Source organism: Centruroides sculpturatus, unplaced genomic scaffold (assembly GCF_000671375.1).
Source record: "Centruroides sculpturatus isolate CEXI.00-Female unplaced genomic scaffold, Cexi_2.0 scaffold261, whole genome shotgun sequence".
NCBI lineage: Eukaryota > Metazoa > Arthropoda > Arachnida > Scorpiones > Buthidae > Centruroides > Centruroides sculpturatus.
The window spans coordinates 745,170-769,188 of NW_019384426.1; the positions used below are offsets into that span (position 1 = coordinate 745,170).

Genomic DNA, 24,019 nt, shown 5'->3' on the forward strand with positions numbered 1-24,019 from the left:
TTTTTATGCAATTGTTTTAGAATGTTGCAAACCTGCTGAAGAGGGACCTTTAGGTCTGAAACATGCAAAAAGAGTATATAGGTGAAAATAAAGATATTTCATTTTGACTTTTGACTAATATTTCCTCTTTTTGCTAATCAAAAAGTACACTGATATAATAAGTACTACAGTAGAACCTCGAAAACTCGGCCTAATGTGGACCGAAGGGTGGCCGAGTTTGTGAAAATGCCGGGTTATCGGGAATGGGGTTAAAAAAAAGAAGTACGAGTGTTTCCTCAGAAAATACTGTACTGTACTTGTATGTATTGCTTACTTGAGAATAAAACAGAGAATAAACTGCCCAAATACCCTTAAACAAAGGAAAAGTATGTCCTTTATGAAGGCATAGAGCCTTTACTACATGAAAATGAAAATTAATGAATACACTGTGTACAGTAATTTACCTGATAAGACAGACCTCAGAAAAATACTTTATGAGAACTTTTATACTTTTATGAAGCTATCTATAATGAAAATTAATTAACTAAGGATTTTTTTGCCCTGCCAGGGTGTGGCCGAGTTATCCGGAGTGCCGGGTTATCGAGAGCCGAGTTTTCGAGGTTCTACTGTATTAATAAACAAGGTCCAAGTAGACAATACAGATACAATAAAGTTTTAGAATGAATTGGAATGTTCAGTAGGTATACAGAAGAAAAGACCATTTCAGCAGCAATATTTCTTCCAGTGAACAAGATCAAAAGTGAAGAAAGTCTCTTGGCACATTGTTGATATCAAGAGAGAGAAGATAGTTCTTGATCAATTTTAACTGTGAAAGTGATCATTCTACTGGAACCAAGATACCAGTACATTTATATTTTCAGTAATTACAAATTGATGATTTAACTACTAAAATATACTACCAAATTTGCAAAGCCCCAGGCATTACCTTTTTTAAGTCTTTATGTAGGGTTTCCTCTGCTTGTAGTGTTTTTGTCTACAAGATGTTCTAGAAGAGGATTTTTTAGTTGAGATTGAGTAGTTTTCAGTTATCAACAGAATGTGCTAAAGTTGTTTATTAACAATGATTAATCCAAAGATTTGAATCTATTAAGTTAAAATGAGATCTTGAATATGAAAAATTATATTTTATACATTGTTTAAAAATTATTTGTTGTTGAGTGTATCAAGCTTATTGTTTTAACCAGTTAATTTATAAACTTTATAAAGGTATAAAGATTCTAATGGCAGAATATTTAAACATAATTATTAAAATTTTCTTTCAGTTTATTGACTATGAAGATGACAATAAAGAGGACGAGGGAGATCGTCTCTATCCAGTAGTATTGCCAGCCAGTTCCGGGATCAACAGATTTCAACAGAACTTCAAAAAGAAAAAACAGTGGATTAGAAGTAAGTTAATACACAGATAAATGGCAATATTTTTATACACTTTTCAAATATTAAGATTACTACACCATTTTATTAAACTCATTTTTGGGCATTAGCAAAAAATGCTTAGTCTTGGGGTCATGGCAAAATCCTAAAATTCTACCAAAGGAAAAATATGCAGGGTGTTTGCTTTAACAGATACAAGAGAAATCTTTCCAGTAATGCATGTAATGCAGTATATATATATTTAACTTACAATGTGTTAGTTCCACAATTTTGAGAGTAAATAAATTCGTTCAAAAAAAAGGATGTGTATAAATCACATGGTAGTTCCACTGCAACAGGTAAACAAGTCTCTCCTGGGGTTCTAGCCTGCTGTGTGAGATCTACTTATGAGATATGATTTGTAATGCCTGATGGGATAGGTATGTTGTCATCTCACTAGAACTTCTCACTGTAGCTAAGTCTGTAGTGTGAGAAGTGACTTTCCAAGCATCACATTCAACTCTTCTCACCTACACACCAGTGTTGTGGAGTCAGAGTCGGTAAAATTCTTTCGACTCTGGCAATGCCAACTTCAAATTTATTATTGGTAAAATGCAAAGTAAGAAAAATACTTTTTTATTATGTAGTATCTAAAGAAATTTCTTAGAAAATGGACAGTTCAATAAATTTAGATATCAAAATGATATTAACCCATAAAGGCCATTTCATAGCAAATGTTATGCGTATCTTGCAAAACATGTTCTGTACTTTCAGAAAATAGCTTTTATTAATTTAAGGCCCACCAGTGGTTGAGTAGATTGTGGCCGTCAGCCATGATATATTATATTTTCCTATATTTTTTTTGTTATATTAGTATTAGGCTTTCCTTTCTCTTTGTCTAAAAACATCTAGAACTTTCTTTTCCCTAAACCTTCCTATAATTTTCTTTGTCTGAACCCTTTTNGCTAAGAATAGCGGCCGCTTCTTTCAAGCTGTAATGTCAAGGGTACTGGCCCGCTTTGTGGGAATTAATTGTTACGTTTTTCAGGATGATATAGTCCTTTTCTCAAAGTCGCTTGAGGACCACATCATATTACTAGATGAGGTGATAGGCACCTTAAATAAAGTCAACCTGAAATTACATCCTGAAAAGAGCTCCTTCATTGTTAAGGAAGTTAAGTATTTAGGTCACGTGATAAATCAAAGCGGCATTCGTCCAGACATAGAAAACATACACGCAATTATTGACATGAAACCCCCAAGGAACGTAAGGGAAGTACGTGGTTTTCTAGGGATGGTGGGTTTTTTTAGAGGTTTCGTGCCTAATTTCTCCACTATCGCGTTACCTCTAACAAATTTGACGAAAAAACATAGTAAGTTTGTTTGGGACGAAACCTGCCGGTAAAGCTTTGAGGAATTTAAAAACATTTTAGATAGACGTCCTTTATTAAAACACCCTAATTTTCAATCCCCTTTTCAGTTATTCACTGACGCGTCGGACAGTTGCGCAGGCGCAGTATTGTGTCAAAAGGAGGATGAGAAACTTTACCCTGTAGGCTATTTCAGTCGGAAATTTAATGGCGCTGAGAAGAACTATTCTACCATCGAAAAAGAATGCCTAGCTATAATCCTGTCTCTGCGCCATTTTAAGCCAATAGTGTTAGGGCACCAGATCGATCTTTTAACTGACCACAAACCCCTCATTTTCATGGGTAACATGAGGAACCACAATAGGAGATTAATGAGGTGGTCAGCTGAGATAGCAGACTATAATGTTCAGATAAGTCACATAAAAGGGAAGCGCAACGAGGTGGCTGATACTTTATCACGAATAAACGTAAATAGCAATGGGATCGAGGAGGTGAACAACGATGTGAGAGCGAATAAAGAACTCTGGGGTAAAGTAGTCGAATCACAAGGTGATGATGAGTTTTTAAGAAAGATGAGGGAAAGACTTAAGTGTCATAAACGGAATGAGGACATCAGGGGGATCCAGCCGGAATTTCATTTGGAAGGGGGCGTGATGATGCACACTAAACCAGGCAAGATGGGGCTGAGAAAGTGGGTCCGTGTGTGTGTAGGCAAGGGGATGGTTGATCGGGTGATCTGGGAGTTTCATAATTCTCCTTTATCGGGACACTTGGGAGTCGAAAAAACGTGTAACCTCATCGATAGGTATTACTATATTAAGAATCTGAAGAGTCGCGTAAAAGGCTTAATCAAGCGATGTAGGACTTGTCAACAGCACAACTTGCATAGGGGTCGTGCACCCTTCCAGGAGACAGAGACTTCAGAGTTCCCTTTCCAGAAGGTTGCAATGGATATTATTGGCCTGCTGCAGACGACTTCGAAGGGTAATAAGTATATCCTTACCATGGTCGACATATATACGCGATATGCTGAAGCAGTCCCGATACCTGACCAATCCGCACAGCGAGTCGCTGATAGCTTCTTTTATCACATTATATGTAGGTATGGTTGCCCTGATGTCATAGTATCAGACAGAGGGACCAACTTCACGTCGAGCATCTTTCGGGAAATGTGTAACGAGCTAGCCATCAAACATAATATCACGACCGCGTACTGCCCTTGTGCAAACTCCGTTTGTGAACGTCTGAATAAGACCCTATGTAAGACTATTGCAAAGATATCGGATGGGGATAACCGGAAATGGGATGAGTTCATTAGTCCAGCTCTGTTTGGCTACAACAATTCTGCTCACTCTGCTACCCACGAATCCCCTGCGTTCCTATTATATGGTCTTGACCCACGATTCCAGAGTGCCTTCCCAGAAGAAGATATTGAAGGGTTACATAACACTGATCAGGGATGCGATTTCTTCAATAAATTAAATATAATCAGGAGAGTCGCATATGAATTAGGAAGGCAACGTAACCTAGAAAATAGGGGGAGAGAAAACAAGGGTAGAAAGGAGAAATTATGGGAAGAAGGGCAGCGGGTATGGTTACTTCGGAAAGGGAGGAGAAAGAGCACCGGGAAGTTTTCTCCAAAGTACTTGGGCCCATATAGGATAGTACGTGTGTTGGGTCCTGTAACTGTTGAACTTAGCAGCAACCGTAAAGATGAGAAATGGGTGGTACACACAGACTGGGTCAAACCATGTTACGCTCCAATATACAAAGAGGGTAAGAGGAGGAATCCCCAATATACGAAGAGGAGAGAGTCACCCGCAAGAGATGAAGAAGAAGAGGAAGATCCTACTGATTACATCCGGACATGGTTACCCAGGAGAAGACCCGTACTAAATTCACCCACACAGGGTGCGGGAGAAGTCGAGAACGAAGGTGCCAGTGGAAGATGTACCGAGGATGATGAAAAGAGAATGCCGCAACACCCCTATAATACTCGGAAATGTAAAGTCAACTACCGTAGATTACACTACGGAGTATGACTCTTAGGGGGGCAAATGTGGCCGTCAGCCATGATACATTATATTTTCCTATATTTTTTTTTGTTATATTAGTATTAGGCTTTCCTTTCTCTTTGTCTAAAAACATCTAGAACTTTCTTTTCCCTAAACCTTCCTATAATTTTCTTTGTCTGAACCCTTTTTGCCCTTGGGGGGATTACCCTTTTCGAAGAAATAATGAACAAAGGAGAAGGGAGTGAGGCCCGGAGGCAAAAAACAGAGAGAAAGAATATTAGATTGAGTGGAGATCTCGAGCAGGCAGGAGCGAACAGAGAGGTGCTCCTACAAGTGAAGTGATCTGAGACAAAGCGAACAGAGAGAAAAGAAAAAGGAAGGACTGCAGACGGAAAGTCTACAAGTGAGAGGTGATAAAAGACGACTCAATCCTGAAGACGAAGATTGTAGACGAAAGGTCTACAAAATAAGAAGTGACCTAAGAACAAAAAGTGCAGAGACAGAGAGAGAGATCATCGAGGGGAGGCCTCTTAGTCCAAAGTGTTCTCCAACCAAGGGCTCACCGAACCTAAACCCGGGTATTTCCACTTCTTTCCTAGTCTATCTCTATATTCTATATTCTTTCTTCTTTAGTCATAAGTTAGTGTAAGTTAGATTAAGTAATTTTGGTCCTCTTCAGTTTTTTTGTCGCGTGAGTAATAGACAACTGTTTTCGAAGTGTACCATTGAGCACTGGTATACGCGTAAGATTCGAAAAATTGTAAAGTTGGGATCAAATAAACGAACCTGTTCAGTGAGAAAAATAATACTTTGTGTCGTGAGACTTTTTTGTACCCTTTTCGCTCGCGGGATCGCATACTTCTCACTCTGAACACCACAAGATAAAATCACTGAACACTTATAGTTAGTCATGGGATCGCCTGGAAAGTAAACACTTATCTTGCTTCGAAGTGCCAAGCTTATCTCTACCAAAGAAAGATAAGCTTGGTGCTTTCCCAAGAAAAAATTTGACTTTCATTTTGGGTGCCAAAATATTTACATCTCACATGTTTTACTTTGGATAGCAATTGTTTTTTGACTAATTTCTTTTTTAATCTATCAGTCTCTTATAAACTATCCTATAATGTAGTGACCCTGCTCCATATTTTCTATATTTTACCATAAAGCAATTTTTTTAATACCAATTGGAAATAAGACTTAAAATTTATGACATTTCTAATATTGCATGGTTTTTCATATTTTGTGAAAATGAACCCAGATTTATCCCTATTCATTGTAATATCTAAATAATTAATTTTATTATTATGTGTTTTTTCAAACTCAAACTTTATATTCCCATTAATTTTATTTATTTCCTTAAGCAACTCACCAAGAATTTTTAAGGGAAAAAAAAGGCAAATCTAAAGTGGAAAAAAATGATCTAAACCTTGGTTCCTATATCAGGTGATTCTTAATCTGAATAAATTACTATTTAATTACAGTAGTTACAATTAAAAAGAATCCTTTAAAAACTAAATTAGATGCATTCCTAAAATTTTATTGATTTAGTTTGATATGCTTTAACTAAAACAAATCTTTTTTCACAATCATGTAATAATATATTAATATATTATACTTTTCACATTGTCTGAATGTCATTTTTACCTAATATTTTGATTCAGTCAAGATAAAAAAAATAATAATGACAATGAAATTCTAATTTTAAGAAATTTAATAAATATTTCTTGTAAGATGACAGATAATTGGGTGATCAATGCATCATTCTGAAGTAGCTAATTGAATACTCAGTTATGAGAGTGTGATGAATTTATTCTGATGGTAAATTTATATGATTACCTAAAGAGAATTGATAAATACTTGAATGTGACATAAAATATGAGAAATGACAATAGCAAAAATGTTTTATATAAGCATAAACAGTTTGATGTATCAAAGTTTGTCATAAATTTTGCATTTTATTGTATGCACTTAGGTAAATTAAATGTTCCAAAAACAAACACACAAGCATGTGCCCATTTGTTGGTGATGAGAAAAGATAAAAGAAATAATTCATATTCAAAAACATCAATTAAATGAATACCAAAATGTATTACTGTAAGTATTGCATGGCCTTACAGTATTGTAACTGATGAAATAAATAAAATAAATGCAAACAACAAAAAGTTAAGTATAAAAGATTCTTCTACTTTATTTTTATCAAATGTTCTTCGTTTTGATAAAAATAAAGTAGAAGAATCTTTTATACTCAAGGAAGTAAATAAAATTAATAAGAATATTAAGTTTGAGATCGAAAAAACATAATAATAACGGATACCATCGTTTATTATTATTAAGGGGTGCGTTCATTACAGATCACAGTTCCTTTCACTGTTGCTTTAAATTGTATATAATATGATAATAATTCCTTCAAACTGTTTATAATGAATACTTCATGGCATGCAAAGATCAGGTAAAAAGGACGTTCATGTATTAGATCTTATTTTCCGTGCACCGGATGTGATGTCATACTATTTCTTTCGCGTTTTTCTCGAAAACTATAGGCCGTAGAGGGATAGGTTATTTTTTATGTACTCCAATCGAGGTTTCTCGTTCTGCAGAGTTTATGCGATCTTGACGGTACACGCTGTATAACAGTTGGGAAAATAAAAGTACAGTAATAAGAAAGCCACTCCTTTCTTATTCTAGGTATAAAGTGATCCCGGACTCTACAATACTAATATTTGACATTGATTATAGATATCAGAGACAATTGTTCTGTAATCTTCACTTTTTTTTAAAATAATAATTGTAGTTAGCTTTATTTTGCTAGAATATGTTCAAAACGTCTTGTTCTTGTTACAACTGGAAAGAGCTTACGGAATCTACATGCTTGCTTCTCGTGTATTTAGTCCTGTTTCCTCATGAAATGTAATCGTTTGTGAGTATAAAATATTGTTGCAGAGCTCTACCAGAGAGCATGACATTAGCTCTTTTATAAGCCTCGTGCATCACGTGGTGTAGTGTGTCACCACACAATTTATGAAGATAGCACTTTGTTATTAAGTTTGGAAGTTTTATTTATTGCCTCGAAACTTTGTGATTTACACTTATTTTTTTTGAGTGAATTCATTTATTTTACTGTAAATATTGTAGTGAAATTAATGCGCCAAAGGCTGTGCATGAACTGTACTTATGAATTGCCGGGGAGATCTCTTTTGCACCTGAATAAATGTTAAAACATATTTTTCCGATGATATGATTATGAGGTCATTACAGAATCCTAAATAAATGCAACTATTTTACTTATTCACGTTTCATGTTATGAGAGTACAACCGGAAGTCAGTTATTCTTGCTTCAAATATTTAAGCATGTTAGACCGTTATTTAAAGAATCCACCCACTTAAAATCCGACTGCCCGTGCCTTCGTTAAAACAAGACTAACGGATGCAGTCAAGATTCGATTTAGCGCTACCTTGTTGCCCTCGAAATTGGCACTAAACCGAAATATTTGAAAGAATGAAATTTATAAACGAGTTAGTTTGAGAGTCACGCGATTAGATGGTATGCTGTCATTTGAGATGCGAGATCGTACGTTTAGTCGTTTATGGATACGAAAGGTTCTCCATTTACTCTATGCTATAGACCAGCGGTTCCCAACCTTTTTTCATTAGCGTACCCCCCGTGTCATTTCCAACTTCCTAACCAGCAACGCATACGCAAATCTCGCACTGCCTGTTTGTAGAGAGTGTCGCCACTTTGAATTTTATTTTGACTCAGTTCTCGGTCCCGAGTACCTACAAGTCTGTTTTTTAATGCGTGCATGATTTGGGCACCTAACACACTGTGTCAAATTGCAACTTCTGACATGTACTTCTTCATACCTCTAAGCTGGTAACACAGCAGGCAGTACGATTTTATAAACAAGACATAGTTTTGTCATAAAAAATTAATAAAAATACTGAATAAATAATGAAAAAAATTACCGCTTGTAGAGAAAATCTGGAGAAACTAGCTATGTCCTTTTCCTTCCTACAGTAACAATAAAAAATAAACTTTTTTTTAAAATAATCTTTAAAATAATACTTTTTTCAAACAACACGTGGGAATATTGTCGAGAGATGATAATAATAACGGTAACACCCCAGCATCAAAAGTCTGTAACATAATTACTAATCATGCATAATGGTATCCCCACTACTGTACCATTGACCGACTGCGCAACATTTATTGATCTGTTGATCAATAAATGTTGCAATTGTTGCATTGTATTGTACAATCGGCAGCATAAGTTTTATTTCTATTTTTGCATTTTGAAATGTATAATAAAGTTTGTGATTATTGCAAGGAACATTTTTTACCTAATAATTTTTTAATACTATTAATTTGTGATACATAATATATTATTTTTTCTGCCATAATAACTAACTTCTTTCTGTACCCCTAAACAACTTATCGCGTACCCCAGGTTGGGAATCGCTGCTATAGACCTATTCTCAGGTATTCGTTGGCGCTGTTTAGGACGACGCCGTAATAATTTTATAATTTTATTTATTTGAAATATAAATGATGATAAATGATAATTTTGTTTTTAATTTTGTAACGAAGTCAAGGTGGAGTCGGACGACGAAAGCGACAACGACACTTCGGAGGCCCGTTCGAAAAAAGGAGCGTCGAATCGATCCGGTCAAGAAGACCCTCCACTGGAAACTGGCAAATTATTTTCATCAACGGAGCTACCGAGTATTCTTTCTTATCATTTTCCCACAGTCCTTACTCTCTTCTTCGAATATTAAACTTTTTCAAATTATTCTTTAGAGTGCGGTAAATTAATATTTTTCCAATTTCCGAACTGTCTGCCCGGTCTGACCGATAAGGACGAGCACAGAAACAAGACGGAGACCAACGCCGAATCCTCCTCTTCTCAGAGGAAAAGCGCTCACTCGAAGAAAGTGGCAAGTATCTTCATCGTTTATAGTTTAAATTTATAGAAATCTGGAGGAAGCCCAGCGAACGATTAGATTTTTCTCGTTTGACGTCGTCGATTTGGTTTGTTACCGGCGGGTTCGATGAGAATCTCTTTTGTAGAGGTCTTTCCGCTGGCGGATAATTTAAAAATAATTTTCGAACTTTTAAAAATAGCGGCTTAGAAATTCGAATGCTGGATGGAAAGTTTTCGAGCGTTTATTGCGAAAATTTTCGTCTGATAATAAGTTAATTTCTAATTAAATTGTAATTTTAGTCTAGTTTCTGGAAGAAATCGAAGATTAATTTACTTATTTTGAAATTTTTAAACTAGAAAGCGAACGGTAAGTGCGGCACGTTGGCCGACTGGCCGGAGGGTTACCTGGGAAAACTGCGGATACGTCGATCGGGGAAGACGCATCTGGACGTGGGATCCTTGGTGTTGGACGTGGAGGTGGGCACCTCCATCGAATTCCTGCAGGACCTGGCATCGGTGATGGTGGGAAGGACCGGAGGGGCCCTGACCTTACTGGGACAGGTCCGTGACAAGGTAGTGTGCGTGCCCGGCACCGAGAGTCTTCTGGCCGCCTGCTCTTGAACCTTTTCCCCGTTCTACATTTATGTACCGGAGATGGTGCCGCCTCCAATTTATTCCTAAGGAATTATCCGGATTTGTATATTTTATTTCCATTATCGAACACTTCCAACAGCCTTTGACGACTGTTGGAAGTGTTCTGCATTTTATTTGTTAATAACTGTAAACGACAATAGGTATCCGACATTATTATTCGATTGTTCGTAGTTATACGCCTCTTAATAATAATCTCGCCTGGTTTACCGAGAGGGAAAAAAAACAGATTTTAGGAATTTCTTGGTGTGTTCTTTAAAATTTTAAACAAAAGATTTTAAAATTTTAATTGTAAATATTGTGTTTAGATAGTTCCCTTGTATGTAAAACGTAGATTTCGCGTTTGTCGTTCGGATTACACGCTTCTGTTTACATTTATTCTTATTACGCGCACAAATTAATTTTACTGCAGCAATAAAATATAAAACTGATATTTAACGTTTCGTGATCATTTTAATTTTAATCTTCCAAAATCGTCTTAAAACAGAATTATTAAAAAAAATTACAATTATTGTTCTTTTCATAAATGCAGTAAATAATAGTCTAATTAATGATCGAAGCATTATTTATTGTTGAAATTTTCGAACATCTCAAGAAAATACGTTTCTTCATATCTTTTTATTGTATATCTTTTATCTCACACACAAAAACACACAATACATATGAGGAATATATAATTGTAGCCTTATACCATTATGAAAGGGATGCTCCATACAAAATTATTTTTGATATCGAGAAATAAATTAAGAAATGGGAACCTGCCGACTCTAATGGGTTGGATGCGAATTTGGTGACGATCGGCCAAACATTTCAACAATGGAATATAATAGGAATTGTTATGCGTAACAACTTCGCGAAGTTGTTACGCATAAAACAATTTTTATTTCAACAAAGGGGTATACGATATGGCGGTGGCCTTAGATATCGTAGAACGACAATAGTGCCTCGTGGAGCAACTCAGTTTTACTTCCAATTTCAGTTTCATTAGAATTGCTTGTGTACGATACTCTTACCAAGCAAGGTGACATTCCTATCCCATTACAAAATTTTTAATTCTTTCTGCACGTATGCAAGGAGAGAAGCATTTAGAAACAGCAAGCGTATAAATGAAAAGAAAGCAAAGATTAGTGTCTAAACTGAAAGTGCAGGAATTTCAAGCTAAGAAGCAAAAACTGTTCTCGAGTTGCAAGTACTGTAGCTGGAAATGAAAAAATGCCAGTGATAACTGTTATAAGTCTCACCATTAGAGGTAGACAACTTTTAAACGAATAATACAAACTCTTGCGAGAGAAGACTCAATTTTCAGAATTTCCAGAAGACTCAATTTAAATTATTATATGCTTTATAATATATCATAATAATATATTTGTTAAAACTGCCTTATAAACGAACAATTTTCATTAGGAAACAAGTCGACCATCATATAACAAGTGCTTGAGATTAGCCAATACAATAGTTAGTGTAGTATTATCCAATGACGAATTAGGAATTAATCCTCCTCCTAAGGGTTTTATCCCGAGTAATACCGAATACCTCGGGTAGTAAAAAATTTTCTAAGGCTTAACCGGATGCGCTCAGGGATGCTTTCCCTTCCGCTGGAGATAGAACCCCTGGTCTACATCATTGGGTCGCGGAAAATTATCTTGGGATCGCACTGTTAAAATGTTTGAATACCGTTGATGTAGACGAATTTGGTCTGGTTTTATGCGCGTGCACGAATATGTTCGTTTAAATGATCCGGGATTTGTTGCACTGTCCGATACACCGCGGCACTCGAGCACCCCATGAATTAATTAAAGTCGAGACGATGAAGTTATGGATCAGGGAGGTATTTTTAACCAACCTGAAACTGCGCGTGCCAGTGTTCCCACCATTGGCATGAGCAGATCCACAAAAGATAAAGCTAATCGGGTTGCAATTTGAAAAAAATTTTAGAACTATAAATTCCCACTGTCGTTTGTCTGTCCTTAATCTCGAGAACGAAGTTAGACAGATGAAAGCATAGACCAGATATGGAAAGATTAGGGGCAGAAGCCCGATTAGCTATATGCGAACTTTCGATGCAAACCGGAAGTCGCGTTATTTCAATTCAAAAACTCCCCCTGAAATATGTTAGATCAGTGTTTCTCAACGGGGACGATATCGCTCCCATGTGGGCGTTTTTCTATGTTGAGGGGGCGATTAGTAACAATTTATATTTTGAGGGGCGAAAAACAATTTTCTGGGCGATATAGTAAAACATTATATTAAGAATAATTAGATATTTTATTCGTTATATCGTACAATAATTAAACAAATAACATTATACTAGTCACTAGTCTATTCAATGCAGTACGAATTTGGCGTTAGCCTTGGCATCGGCATCAGAATTTTGAAGTGAAGGGGACGATTCGTTAGATGTTGAGAAACACTGTGTTAGATAGATGAGCGATTGTTAAAAGTATGATGTACAGTACAAGGGCAAGACTACGGATTTGAAGGTGGAGAGCATCTAATTTATTTAATTTAAAATATAAAATATGATTAAAAACTGCAGCTCGGCATTGTGACAATGTTTCATAATTGTAAACAAGCAAATATTTATTGTAAGTTTTAATAATGTAAAGGATTTCGCTAAAAAAAAGGTAGTCTAATTTCGTAAAATAATACAGGGGAAAGCCACTACTAATTTGAGATGGAGAGCATATATTTTTTATTTTAAAAATATAAAATATGATTAAAAACTGCAGCTCGGCATTATGACAATGTTTCATAATTGTAAACAAGCAAATATTTATTGTAAGTTTTAATAATGTAAAGGATTTCGCTAAAAAAAAGGTAGTCTAATTTCGTAAAATAATAGTTTCCATTCAAAATTGAAACAATACGTAAAAAAAAGTTTTCAAAAATTAGGAGAAATGTTTAATTCTATACCGTGTTGGATCTGTTATTGATTAATTATAATAAAAGATACATTTAAAAAGTTTCAAAGTAATGGAACGAGATCTTAGAAGGAGCCAGTAGTTAAACGTCACAATGCAAAATCTTGCTTCTGTTACCAAAGGCATTTCAAAATCTCGTGTGATATTTTGTTATACTATATCTAAAATCAAAAAAGGGTTTAAATTATCTTTTATACCTATAGATCTCGTTTACAGTTACAGTACCTAATATAATTATGAGCGGGCGTGCATAAAGAACACCACTAATTTTGTGTTCACCTCTAATTACAGCTAAAACGCACTTAAATGAATGGAATGTGAGGTTCTATAGATGTATTGCACTTTAATGTCTTAATATTTATGGAGTTATCAAAAGAAATCCAAAAGTATAAGGACAGTACATAAAACCTTTTTTTGCTACATCAATAACTTGTAGGGTCAGCTTTCTTTTCAAGATACTCAACTAAGCGTTTTGGTATGCTTCGAACTAGTTATGAAAGATACTGTGATTAATATTGTCCCAAGCATCATACACTGCATGTTGGAGGTCATTAAGGGGTGAAACTGTTTACTGCATGAACCACATGTCCCCCAGACGTTTTTTATGATGTTAAGATCTGGGTGATCTTGCAGGTCAATTCAGCGATTGAATGTTTTTCTGCAATCCATTTTTGGTCGCTCGAGACGTATGGTAAGCTGCGCTATCCTGCTTAAAACTAAAGTTACTCTACCTAGAAATCAATCGTAAGCGCATAACTGCGTATCCTATATATTTCTGTGAATTCGTTGTAGGAACAACAGCTAAATTAGTTGTTCTTGATGATTTATTCCACATGTCTGATCATTTGAATGTTTGGTTCTTTCCTTAAATCGTTCCAGTATTAATGCATGCCAGCAGGGCCATCTAAGTTGAAACGCTTTTCATCAGAGATATTCAATATTGTCCTCCATCTATTTGAGAATGACAGTTCTTTAGGCAATATATTAGAGCAGGTTTTCTCTTCAATTTTGCATATTTTGCTTATATAGATTGATAGAGAACTCGGGAAATAGTCTAACGAGAAATAGATGTTGACGTTTGAGCAGAAATTTGTCTAGCAGACATTTTGTCATTGGTTCTTAGTCTAGATATCCGTCTAAAATCATTACCATGTAACTTCTTTCTCCTTCCTAATCGTTTCTTGATAGTTCGTTCTATTTAGTAAATGTTCAACTTCTGCTCTTGATCTGCTTGTTTCCCCAACAATGGTGCCAATTGATTGTAACCAAAATCTTCATTAAGTCCTATCCCATTTGCGATACGACACACGATCCCCCTCTATCTTCCCAACTCCTCGACCTTTAACCACCAAAACTTAATAGCATCAATGCCCGTAATATTGAAACTTCCCTGCAAAATTTCTGAAAATTTCGACAAAAGGCACAAGAGTTAAGCTTCAAAGTGGATAAACAAAATCGTGCCTCCCACACACTAACATAGATACACGCAGAAAAAGAATCCAAATTTGCTTGCATTTCTCGACGTTTCAAGGTCTCCGAGTCCAAAAATGTAAAAATCTGCAGGATCATCTTTTGACCGATCGCCACACTTCCCGTTATACTCGTATAAGTAACAGCCGGGAAAGTAAAAATAACAGAAAATCTATTTTAAAACAATTGATTTCTGTTATTTATTTCCACGTACAACGCGATTTTTTCAGTTGGGTACAATATTTGCATACTCGTTCTAACTGATTTTTGTACATTAGAGATAGTCGTGTGACTAGACAGAACAGTTTACTGCATGTAAAATGCCACGTGACAAGCAGCTGGCAGAAAGTGAAGTTCGGAACATTTGGAATGGTGCCAATTGATTTAAATGAATTTTAGCTGTAGAGAGAAAAGTGGTGGAGTTCTTATAATTATGAGCGGGAGTGTATACCTTTCCATGTTTAAAGTTGTACATTTGTTTTGAAGTAGCACGCTATAAAATATTTCTATATTATTCTCTTTGTGTTTAAAGAGCCGCGATATATTTTATTGCTGCATCTTCGTAACTTTTATTTCTACATGTGATTTGATCCGTAAAACGATCGGAACGACTCCCTCTCGATTTCTTCACATCTGTAAATAATACAGGAAGGTTGAAGAAGAAAAATGTTTGCATATTTCGTCGAACGAAACGTTTTTATGCAGAACAATTTTCGTGGTGAACAATGTTACGTGTAAATATTGTGGTAGAATATACAAAAGAGGTGATTGGCTTATCGTTTCTTCCGAGCATGGTAAAGACGCTAACGTTTTAAACGAAAAATGTAAAGAAACAGCATAATTCGATATAACTTTAAGTTGCCGACTTGTATATTTATGTAACGATTTCAACTTTCTGACTATTGTTCGTTATTAACTGAAAAACGTGGTCGTCCGGAAATTTTACTCTTGGGATAATTGTGTATTTTCCTGTTGAAAAATGTATAGTTTCTAAGTGAATAAATCGATATATACATTAACAATGTGGCTAATTCCTGCACGCTATGGAATCTCGATATACAGTCACTCTTAATGCCAACAACATTTTCGAACAGATCTTCTAATACTATTTCTGGACATATAGTAGACTGGAAAATCGGCACTATATTCCGCAAAGTTCCTAAAAAAACTCACCATTTAAAATAAAACTTTTATAGTATCGGAAGAATTGTTTTAGGCGGCAATTTTAAAAAATTGTAGACCTATAAATTCCCAATGTCGTCTGCTGTCTGTCCTTAATTAATTAATCGCGAAAACGGAGATGTCAACGAATAGTTACTATATTATTATATTTATATTGACACAGCAGTGGAGTACCAGAACAAGCTGAGACGTATTAGAGCGTTCTTGTGTGTGAGCTTGTACGGATGCTCATTGCTATATATAAATTCTTCTTGTCCGAGATAGTTCGGCTTAACGCTAAGATTTAATGCCCACTTCGGAGGCGAACAAATAATGGCACTAAATCGAAGTTCCACCGTATTTAAAGTCAGCTACATATGATTATTTAAGATGCGCGTATGTTACGAATGTCAGTCCAAGACACTAACGCCTATCTTCCGTTATAATCTGCATACGTAATGACCGGATATGTATTCTGTCGAGTAATGTCTTTACAAGGATCTCGAATGTAAATATTTATCATTTAACGACAGCTCCTGAAGAATATAAACGTCCTCAGTTCGTTACAGAAGAAAATAATATATACTGTAATCGCTAAATGTTATTGTCTGCAGATTTTTATCGTTGTCGGTCGAGCCGTGTTGCCGTATAAAAGAAACAAACGAGGCGAAATACGAGTCAAAATTTTTCAATTCGATACGTTTAACGGCTATAAATCATCTTATGCAAATTTTTAGTCTGTCCGTTATGCCCTATACGCCTTCATTTTTAAGGTGAATATTTATAGTTGTACTAAACGGACAAAAATTTACTAATTTGGAAGTAGAAATGTAAACTAATTGCAAAGATAACTCTCAAATTTAAATATTGGAAGCGGGTTTGGTTTATTTGGTTACGGCAACGCGACACGTGGGTTATCTATGGTACCGCTCACAGGAACTTTCTACGGAAAACTGGCCCTTATTTAAGTGTTATAAACGTGAAGAAAGCCAGGAAAATTCCACGCAGTCACCCGTTAATGAGGCGCGAACCTACGATCAACTAACTAACAGTGTTCGGTGGTTTTATCCACGCGGTCATTGGGGAGCTCTATTGGAATTGAAAATTTCATAAATCCAAATCACTTATTTACTTTGTATCATTTATTACTTTGTACAGTAAATATTATGTGCTGTACACAAAATTAGTTATAATTATGAAAAATATATCTGGCAAGGATTCGACTTTCTCGGCGCTGAAACAGGAGGTTAATTAAGGACAGTGCCGTAACTAGGCAGGTGCACCAGCACAGGGCCCACTTAGAAGGGGGACCCAAAATGCATGTATTTGTTTTGTTATGTTTCCCAAATCTAATTAATTAAGGGGCCTAAATGCAAATTCTTGCACAGGGCACAGGAATGGCTAGTTACTGCACTGGTTAAGGATATCTTTAGGAAGACCGATCATTTTCAGTTGTACTAGGATATAAAATTTCAGTAATTTTGTTGAATTACGATAAAAATTCCATTTAGAAAACACTATGACACTTGCCCAAAGTTAAAATTATGCGTGTTACGAAATGTTATTATTAAAAAGTAACTTTTATATATTATAAAAAAGGAAAAAAAAACTTCATTTTGAGGTTAGACAAGAGTTTTTAAAAATTTAAATGCAATTACAAGTAAAATTTCCATTAAGTACGGACCCCTCTCCAAAATTTAATACCATCAGATAATTGATAAATGACGTCACACACCAATCGGTAAATATTAGTGATGTAACGAATATTCGGTTACTATTCGCTATTCGGCCGAATACCGAATACCTAAAAACAAGAGTAAGAAATAACAAAAACACAGTAAATTAATCATTTTGGTATTTAAATTTAATGTTACTGGGTTAGTGTTGTTTGTTCATATTTATTTATAACTTATAACATGCACAAAATAAAAAAGAAAATAATATTAGTCACATGTATTCACAATTTATAATTACAAAGATCAGCACACGTACAGTACACACCTATTCGTTCGAGAACCGTCGCACATCTGAGGGTCTGACCCTGCCTATCCTTTTTAAGCGCTCGTCTTTGCTCTTCCCTTTCTCTTTCCTCTATCGCTGTAGTCCACGTATGCCTATGCATACATCATAATACGCCCTCACGATACTTTCGACTCGTCACTTTTCCGTCGTAGATTTCCCATTTTACAATTACAAGTTTACAAGACTCATAGCCTGGTGATAACAAAGAAAAGAGACAGATAGAACGTCGGTATAAGTCACAGTTATGATTTCATAGATTCGAGACAGCTTGGTAGCTCGAACGGCACCAGGCTTTCGTCCGTGCACGCTAAGTGTCTTTCATTACAAGCATTTAGCTTTCCGAAGTCTATGACAACAATTGTTTGGCATTGACGGCCGCGAATTTCGCGCCAATAAGCTGCCTCGACTTGTTTCATTATGTTATCAACTCAATTTTATATTTATTTTCAACATTTTCACTTCGCAGTCCTGCTCTCTTCTTTTTCCGTTATTTACACGTGTAGGTCATTTCATTGTTATCCGCATTTGATATCATCATTTATCACATATGCCATGACGCTTTTGTCTGTCCGCTACAACTGTCAAGAATTAACGCGATTGCCATAATGCGGTTTGCGCGCAAATTTTCGTACGTGCGTTGATCAAGCCGAATAGTTTGGCCGAATATTCGGCTATTCGGCCACGCTCCTGGCCGAATATTCGGTATTCGGCCTGAGGCCGAATATACTATTCGTTGCAACACTAGTAAATATTTTACGCGCAGGGCGCCTTATCGATAAATGAAAATCGCTTCTATAATTAATCAGGATTTTATTCGAACTTCAACCCGTCACTTTGCGATTGACTAAAAATAATCGCAGATAAGAACGTTACGCGTAAACATTCTATCTGGCATTCCGCTTACTCCATAATTTAATTATCGAGTAAGCGGAATGTGTGGGAAAATGTTTACGCGAAATTTATTTATTTATTTGATACCAGATTTCATACAGGATGCCATCCCGAAAATAAAATGGCCGATAAGTGGTGGTTTTTGTTATGAATTTTTCGAACTATTTTTTTTCCATAAAACCCTCCTCATGGTCTGGAACATGCACGAGACAAATTTAACTAAGTTCATCCCATTAGTTCTCTGTAGGAGACGCCCAATAGGGTAACTTTCATTTGAATCCTCCTGTATTTCGGAAGCTATTAGTGGAAAATTTTAACATATAACACGAAAGAAAATTGAGTTTTCACATTTAATGTACGAAAGTTAATCAATCGAAGTATCCCGTTTTAACAAAGTACACATTATCAATTTATATCTTCACGCGAACCTCGATAAATTGATGATACGGAGACACGCTATCTCTTAAGCTTAATTTTAAATAAAATCATAGCAATTTTTCGAAAGTTACTCCAGAAATATTAGAAAATATTTAAAACCAGTTACGTTGCCCCTAAAATCCGATTCACTGACGAAAGTAATTTAAGTTACGAGGTGCCAATGTCACAATTTCCCTTTCGCACCCGTATATAAAGCGTTACTAACAACGATTTCGAGACTGCCGCTTGCGTAACTTTTCAATTGGACTAAGTCACCAGTACGAGCGTATGGAGACATTTTGGTTAAGGGAAGCAAAAAAGATCAATTTTTCCAAAGGTTTACACAAACAAAAACACAAGTATCAATTTTTAACCCGGCAAACTCCACGTGGCCAGCTTGTTGGCCAGGTGCGAACTCGCCACCGAATATCAGTGTTATGTAGTTTATCCATTTGCCTCTGGGGGGTACCAAAAACGAAACGAATTGGCTGCCGATTTACTTGAATTCTTTAAGAAAACTGCGTAATTCGAATAACGAAAATCATTATTACGTCAAAAAAAACTAAACGTAATAATATTTTGCCACATTATTACGTTTAGTTTTTTTTGTTTTGTTTCCATATTGTTACGTTTAATTTATTACGTCAAAATTTGTTACATTTTCTGACGTAATCATGATTTTTGTCATTCGAATTACGCAGTTTTCTTAAAGAATTCAAGTAAATCGGCAGCCAATTCGCGTCCCCCATTTCATTCTTTGACGTAACGATTAACTTTTGAATTAATAAAATGTTATTAATTACAAAAGTTATGAAACTTTATGATTTTGCCACCCGTCGAAACATTTCAAAAATCATTATGACGACAAAGAATGAAACGTCGAAAATAAAATATATCGCCGAATTAAAAGCCCGAGTTCATAGGAATGCCTTTTCACGCGAGCTCGAAATTCTTAGTTCCATTTCCGGTTTGACGACATAATTAAAATTAATTTTTTAACTGTTTTCCTCCTCTAAACTATTTGTTATTATTTTTATAAACGTCAGGTTAATGGCGTAATTGAATTACTTTTGGTTTCATTTCCCATGCGTCACCTTTCCTATCACGTGAAAGACACCGGACGATTGGTCGCGTCGATCACGTGGACAACAGGAAAGTCGTTGGCACGCCGCACGGATGAAGGAAATCACGTGATCAAATCGCAGGTTACACATGGCTTTCGGAAACCGGAACTGATCACTTTATCATGAATTTTCCTTTCGTCTACGAATCGGAAGGAGAATTATCATTGAAATATAGCTCTTGTCTCGTTACAGGCATAATTAAATTACTTTCCGACGGTGCCACTTCGAACTTATTGTTACGCTGAGTAATACAATCAGGCATTTTTTCCCCTCTTTCTACTGCCGACGTCACGTGTGACGGGATGGAGTCGACTCGTCTAGTCAATCGTTACGTCATACTGGCAGTAGTTCAAGACGAAGGGTAAAAATTACGTAACGATTTCTAATAGAGACAAAAAAATTAATTCGCGTGTCTTCTTATCGTTTAAATTTTTAAAGTTAAAAAATTTGTTTCTCTACGTATGTGGCGATCGAATTACGCTGCAACGCTTTTAATGTTAGCAAGAATTAATGTTTCTGTAAAACCTTTCGAATCAATTATACAGAAAGCTAAAATAAACAAATGAAAAGCTTCTATTGGTTCGTTTTTATACGTTTTGGAAAGGACGACCAATAGAAGCTCTCTATTCATTAGTTATAAAATTAATTTAAACTAAATACGATAAACGAGAATTGTTAATACATTCAAATCTCGTGTCTCATCAAAAATTATTCATTTATTTTCTAATTGAATGGAATAAATTTTTTCGCTTTCAAAATTAGAAAAACAAACAAATGGAAACGATTTAATCCATTACTTTAACAAAAGACGAATGTCAAATCTTGTTTATCGTCTACAATAATTGGATTTTTTCCAGTCGCAACTGCTTTTATACTGTCTCTTATCGAATTTTTCATGCGAAACATATCCTAACGCCCACCAGTCGAAAATACGACAAATCAACAAAAAAAATTAAATCGAGTTAATTCGGGGATTTTTTCAGATGTTTTATATAAAAACCTCTGTCATATTATTTAGTAATTCGAATTCCGGTAAAATTTTTAAACGTTTTTCAACCGTAAATCAATAAATCGTCGCTAATTGCAACGACACCGCCGATAGTGGCGACGTTGAGTGGAAGCATATAAAAGCGTCGGGGAATCGTTACCTAGTGTATTCGCTTCGGCGGTACATATACTAAAATTGGAACGATACAGAGAAGATTAGCATGGCCCCTGCGCAAGGATGACACGCAAAATCGTGAAGCGTTCCATATTTTTTTTTACTCTAATACTCAAAAATATTAAATACTTGTATGACGTCGACATAGATACGTAATTAACGTAAAGATACTCGTTAATATTATCGTGACATAAAGGTTAAACACGGAAAATCTCGTAACGATTAAAAGTACACCGCGCCCAGTGTTAATAAGGAACAAAATTATTTAATTTTTTGGGAGATTTAACTCTGAATGTATCTTATTGTCGACGATTGACGTCAACATTGGGATACACGTGACAGAACTCGAATTCTTTAAAGTTTGATGAACCTCTTTGTTGTAGTTAATAAGGCATAAAGGTATTAAGTACTCGTACACAGGGCTTAACGGCGTAATGCTTTGCTTTAAATAATAATATACTATTTATAAAATACGTAACGAGGAGTTTCGTATTCATATCCGACACTCCTTATTTATTTACGAAGCTCCTACAAAAGAATTTTTTTTTTCGTTATTTAAACGCGCATTAACTAGGCCCTTCCTCGTTTTTATTTACTGTTTTTGATCGGGTTCATTAAACTCTTCACCAGCAATTTCGTATACGAAATATAGGTTTCTAATTACATCAACCAGTCGTAAAAATAATGCTTAGATAAAAGGGCGAGTACCGAGATAAGGATCCTTCACCCATAAACACAATTAGTGCAATTTCGTAATTTCTGCACGTGCCTCTAATTTGTTCGGACAAAAATTATGCAAGTACTTACGGGGCAATCTCTCGTCTGAATTACTTCGAACGAGAGATTTTTCTACCCGAAATTAAGCTTTTCTTACGCTTCCGCCCTTTCGGAAACGACACATTCACTAGTATTGTCGAGTCATTATCATAGAATTAAACTTCATTTCCCTAATCATCATAAAACTTGTAGATTGCTTCAGGCCTGGAGCACCGATTACAATTTATCACGGGTTCTGTCATTAATTACAATTGGATGTTTAGGCAGCCAGACAGATGTTTGAGAATATCGTGTGGCTCGATACCACTGATAAGTTTAATATTCTAGAAAAGACTTTTCGTGTCCACTTTATAAAATTTTCCATTTGAGCCATGGAAAAATACAGCAATTTCTCAACGAAACAAATCCGCCGCGTTATTATTTTTCTTCCACATCTTGCGTTTTTTTTGAAGGTCGTCCAGTATATTTATAGAAACAGAATATAGATAAAATGCAATTTCGCTGTTACCGTAACGGTTAAAACAATAATTTTGTTTTGTGTAGAATTTAAATTATTCGCGAGAAAAATTTGAATACTTCCGAAACGAAATTTCGCATTTCGCTCTGGAATTTGAAATATGTCGACAATGGTTTTGTAAATAGGGGTTATGAAATTTAACTGATAAAACTGAATTAGTTAATAAACTGAGACCTAAAGTGTTTAAGTCACAAAATCTCGCCTTTATAGTACTAAAAATAAATGCCGTCCCTCGCTTTAACGCATCAAACACATTAAGGTATTTAATTAAAAAAATATATCCGAACTTCTGAGGAAAGCTTTTCTTGTATTTACATTTGTTTGGATAAAATATTAAATTTCAAAGTTTAAACAAGAACATTCGTTAACCTGTCTTGCACACTCAAGCCTTACAAGTAGCCAGGAAATAGCCTTTGTGTCCCAATTGTTATAGCAGAATTTAAGGTTTCTTTGTAAACTTTGAAAATTTCAACAAGAGAAAAGGGGAAAAAAAAAGAGTATTATTAACCCAATTCTTTAAATCTCGTGTAAACCGAGAAGTCATCGAAAAATTTAATCCTTGGCCCGATTTTGAGGACAAGGCTTTTAAATCTTAAATTAAATTATAAAATATTTAAATGTGTTAGACCTTAAAAGATTTAGATCAGAAGTTCTTAAGATTCGAAAGACTTCGGGATCTTAAGGACTTCTGTAACGTTTCTAGATAAACCAATCGATCGTAGACTATATTGATTTCCTAGTATTTTTGAATAAACAATTAAGAATCTCCTATAATAAAGTTTCTTAAAGTTATTACCTGCAATTAAATGCATATAGCACATAATTCTAACATTTAAAGTACTCATATATTCAAGAGCATTGTTGCTTATCAGACAGACCATTTATTACCGGCTCCATTCAACCGGTGCATACTGGTACCATAATATTGGAGTATGCATTTCCAGGAAGACACGAAAATCAATAAGAAACTGCTATTGTATCGATCTATAGTCAATAACAGGCACGCGACCTTGAACTGGATGAAACTTCTGGAAAGACTAGACGAGACCAAATAGCCTATACACTACAATTCGAGATGTAATTTTGACATTCAGCAATTTAGAAATGTTTAATCGAAGGGTGTGAAGACAATTTGGATAAATTCTTATCTACTCTAGGATGTTTTCGGCGTGGAAAAAATAAAAATAAAATTTACTAAGTCATCAAGAGATGGGGTGATTTCGAATCGGTGGCAGTAAAAATGTACAAG

The 24,019-nt window shown here is 35.4% G+C and overlaps 1 protein-coding gene and 1 non-coding gene across 2 annotated transcripts in view; both read left to right on the top strand.

Annotated features, from left to right (window-relative positions):
• The window catches only part of LOC111619592 (DNA-directed RNA polymerase III subunit RPC4-like), a 53,389-nt gene extending 40,941 nt beyond the window's left edge, over window positions 1-12,448 (top strand). Inside the window, exons 5-8 of the mRNA XM_023361357.1 lie at window positions 1,263-1,389; window positions 9,324-9,458; window positions 9,534-9,670; window positions 10,015-12,448. Coding sequence (XP_023217125.1) covers window positions 1,263-1,389; window positions 9,324-9,458; window positions 9,534-9,670; window positions 10,015-10,278 — 663 coding nt within the window. The 3' untranslated portion in view covers window positions 10,279-12,448. The remainder of the gene's footprint in view (window positions 1-1,262; window positions 1,390-9,323; window positions 9,459-9,533; window positions 9,671-10,014) is intronic.
• A 9,019-nt stretch (window positions 12,449-21,467) lies between these two features.
• On the top strand, window positions 21,468-21,574 carry LOC111619598. Its single transcript, XR_002755793.1, has one exon. It is a non-coding gene; the product is annotated as a U6 spliceosomal RNA (small nuclear RNA).
• Window positions 21,575-24,019: the final 2,445 nt, after the last annotated feature.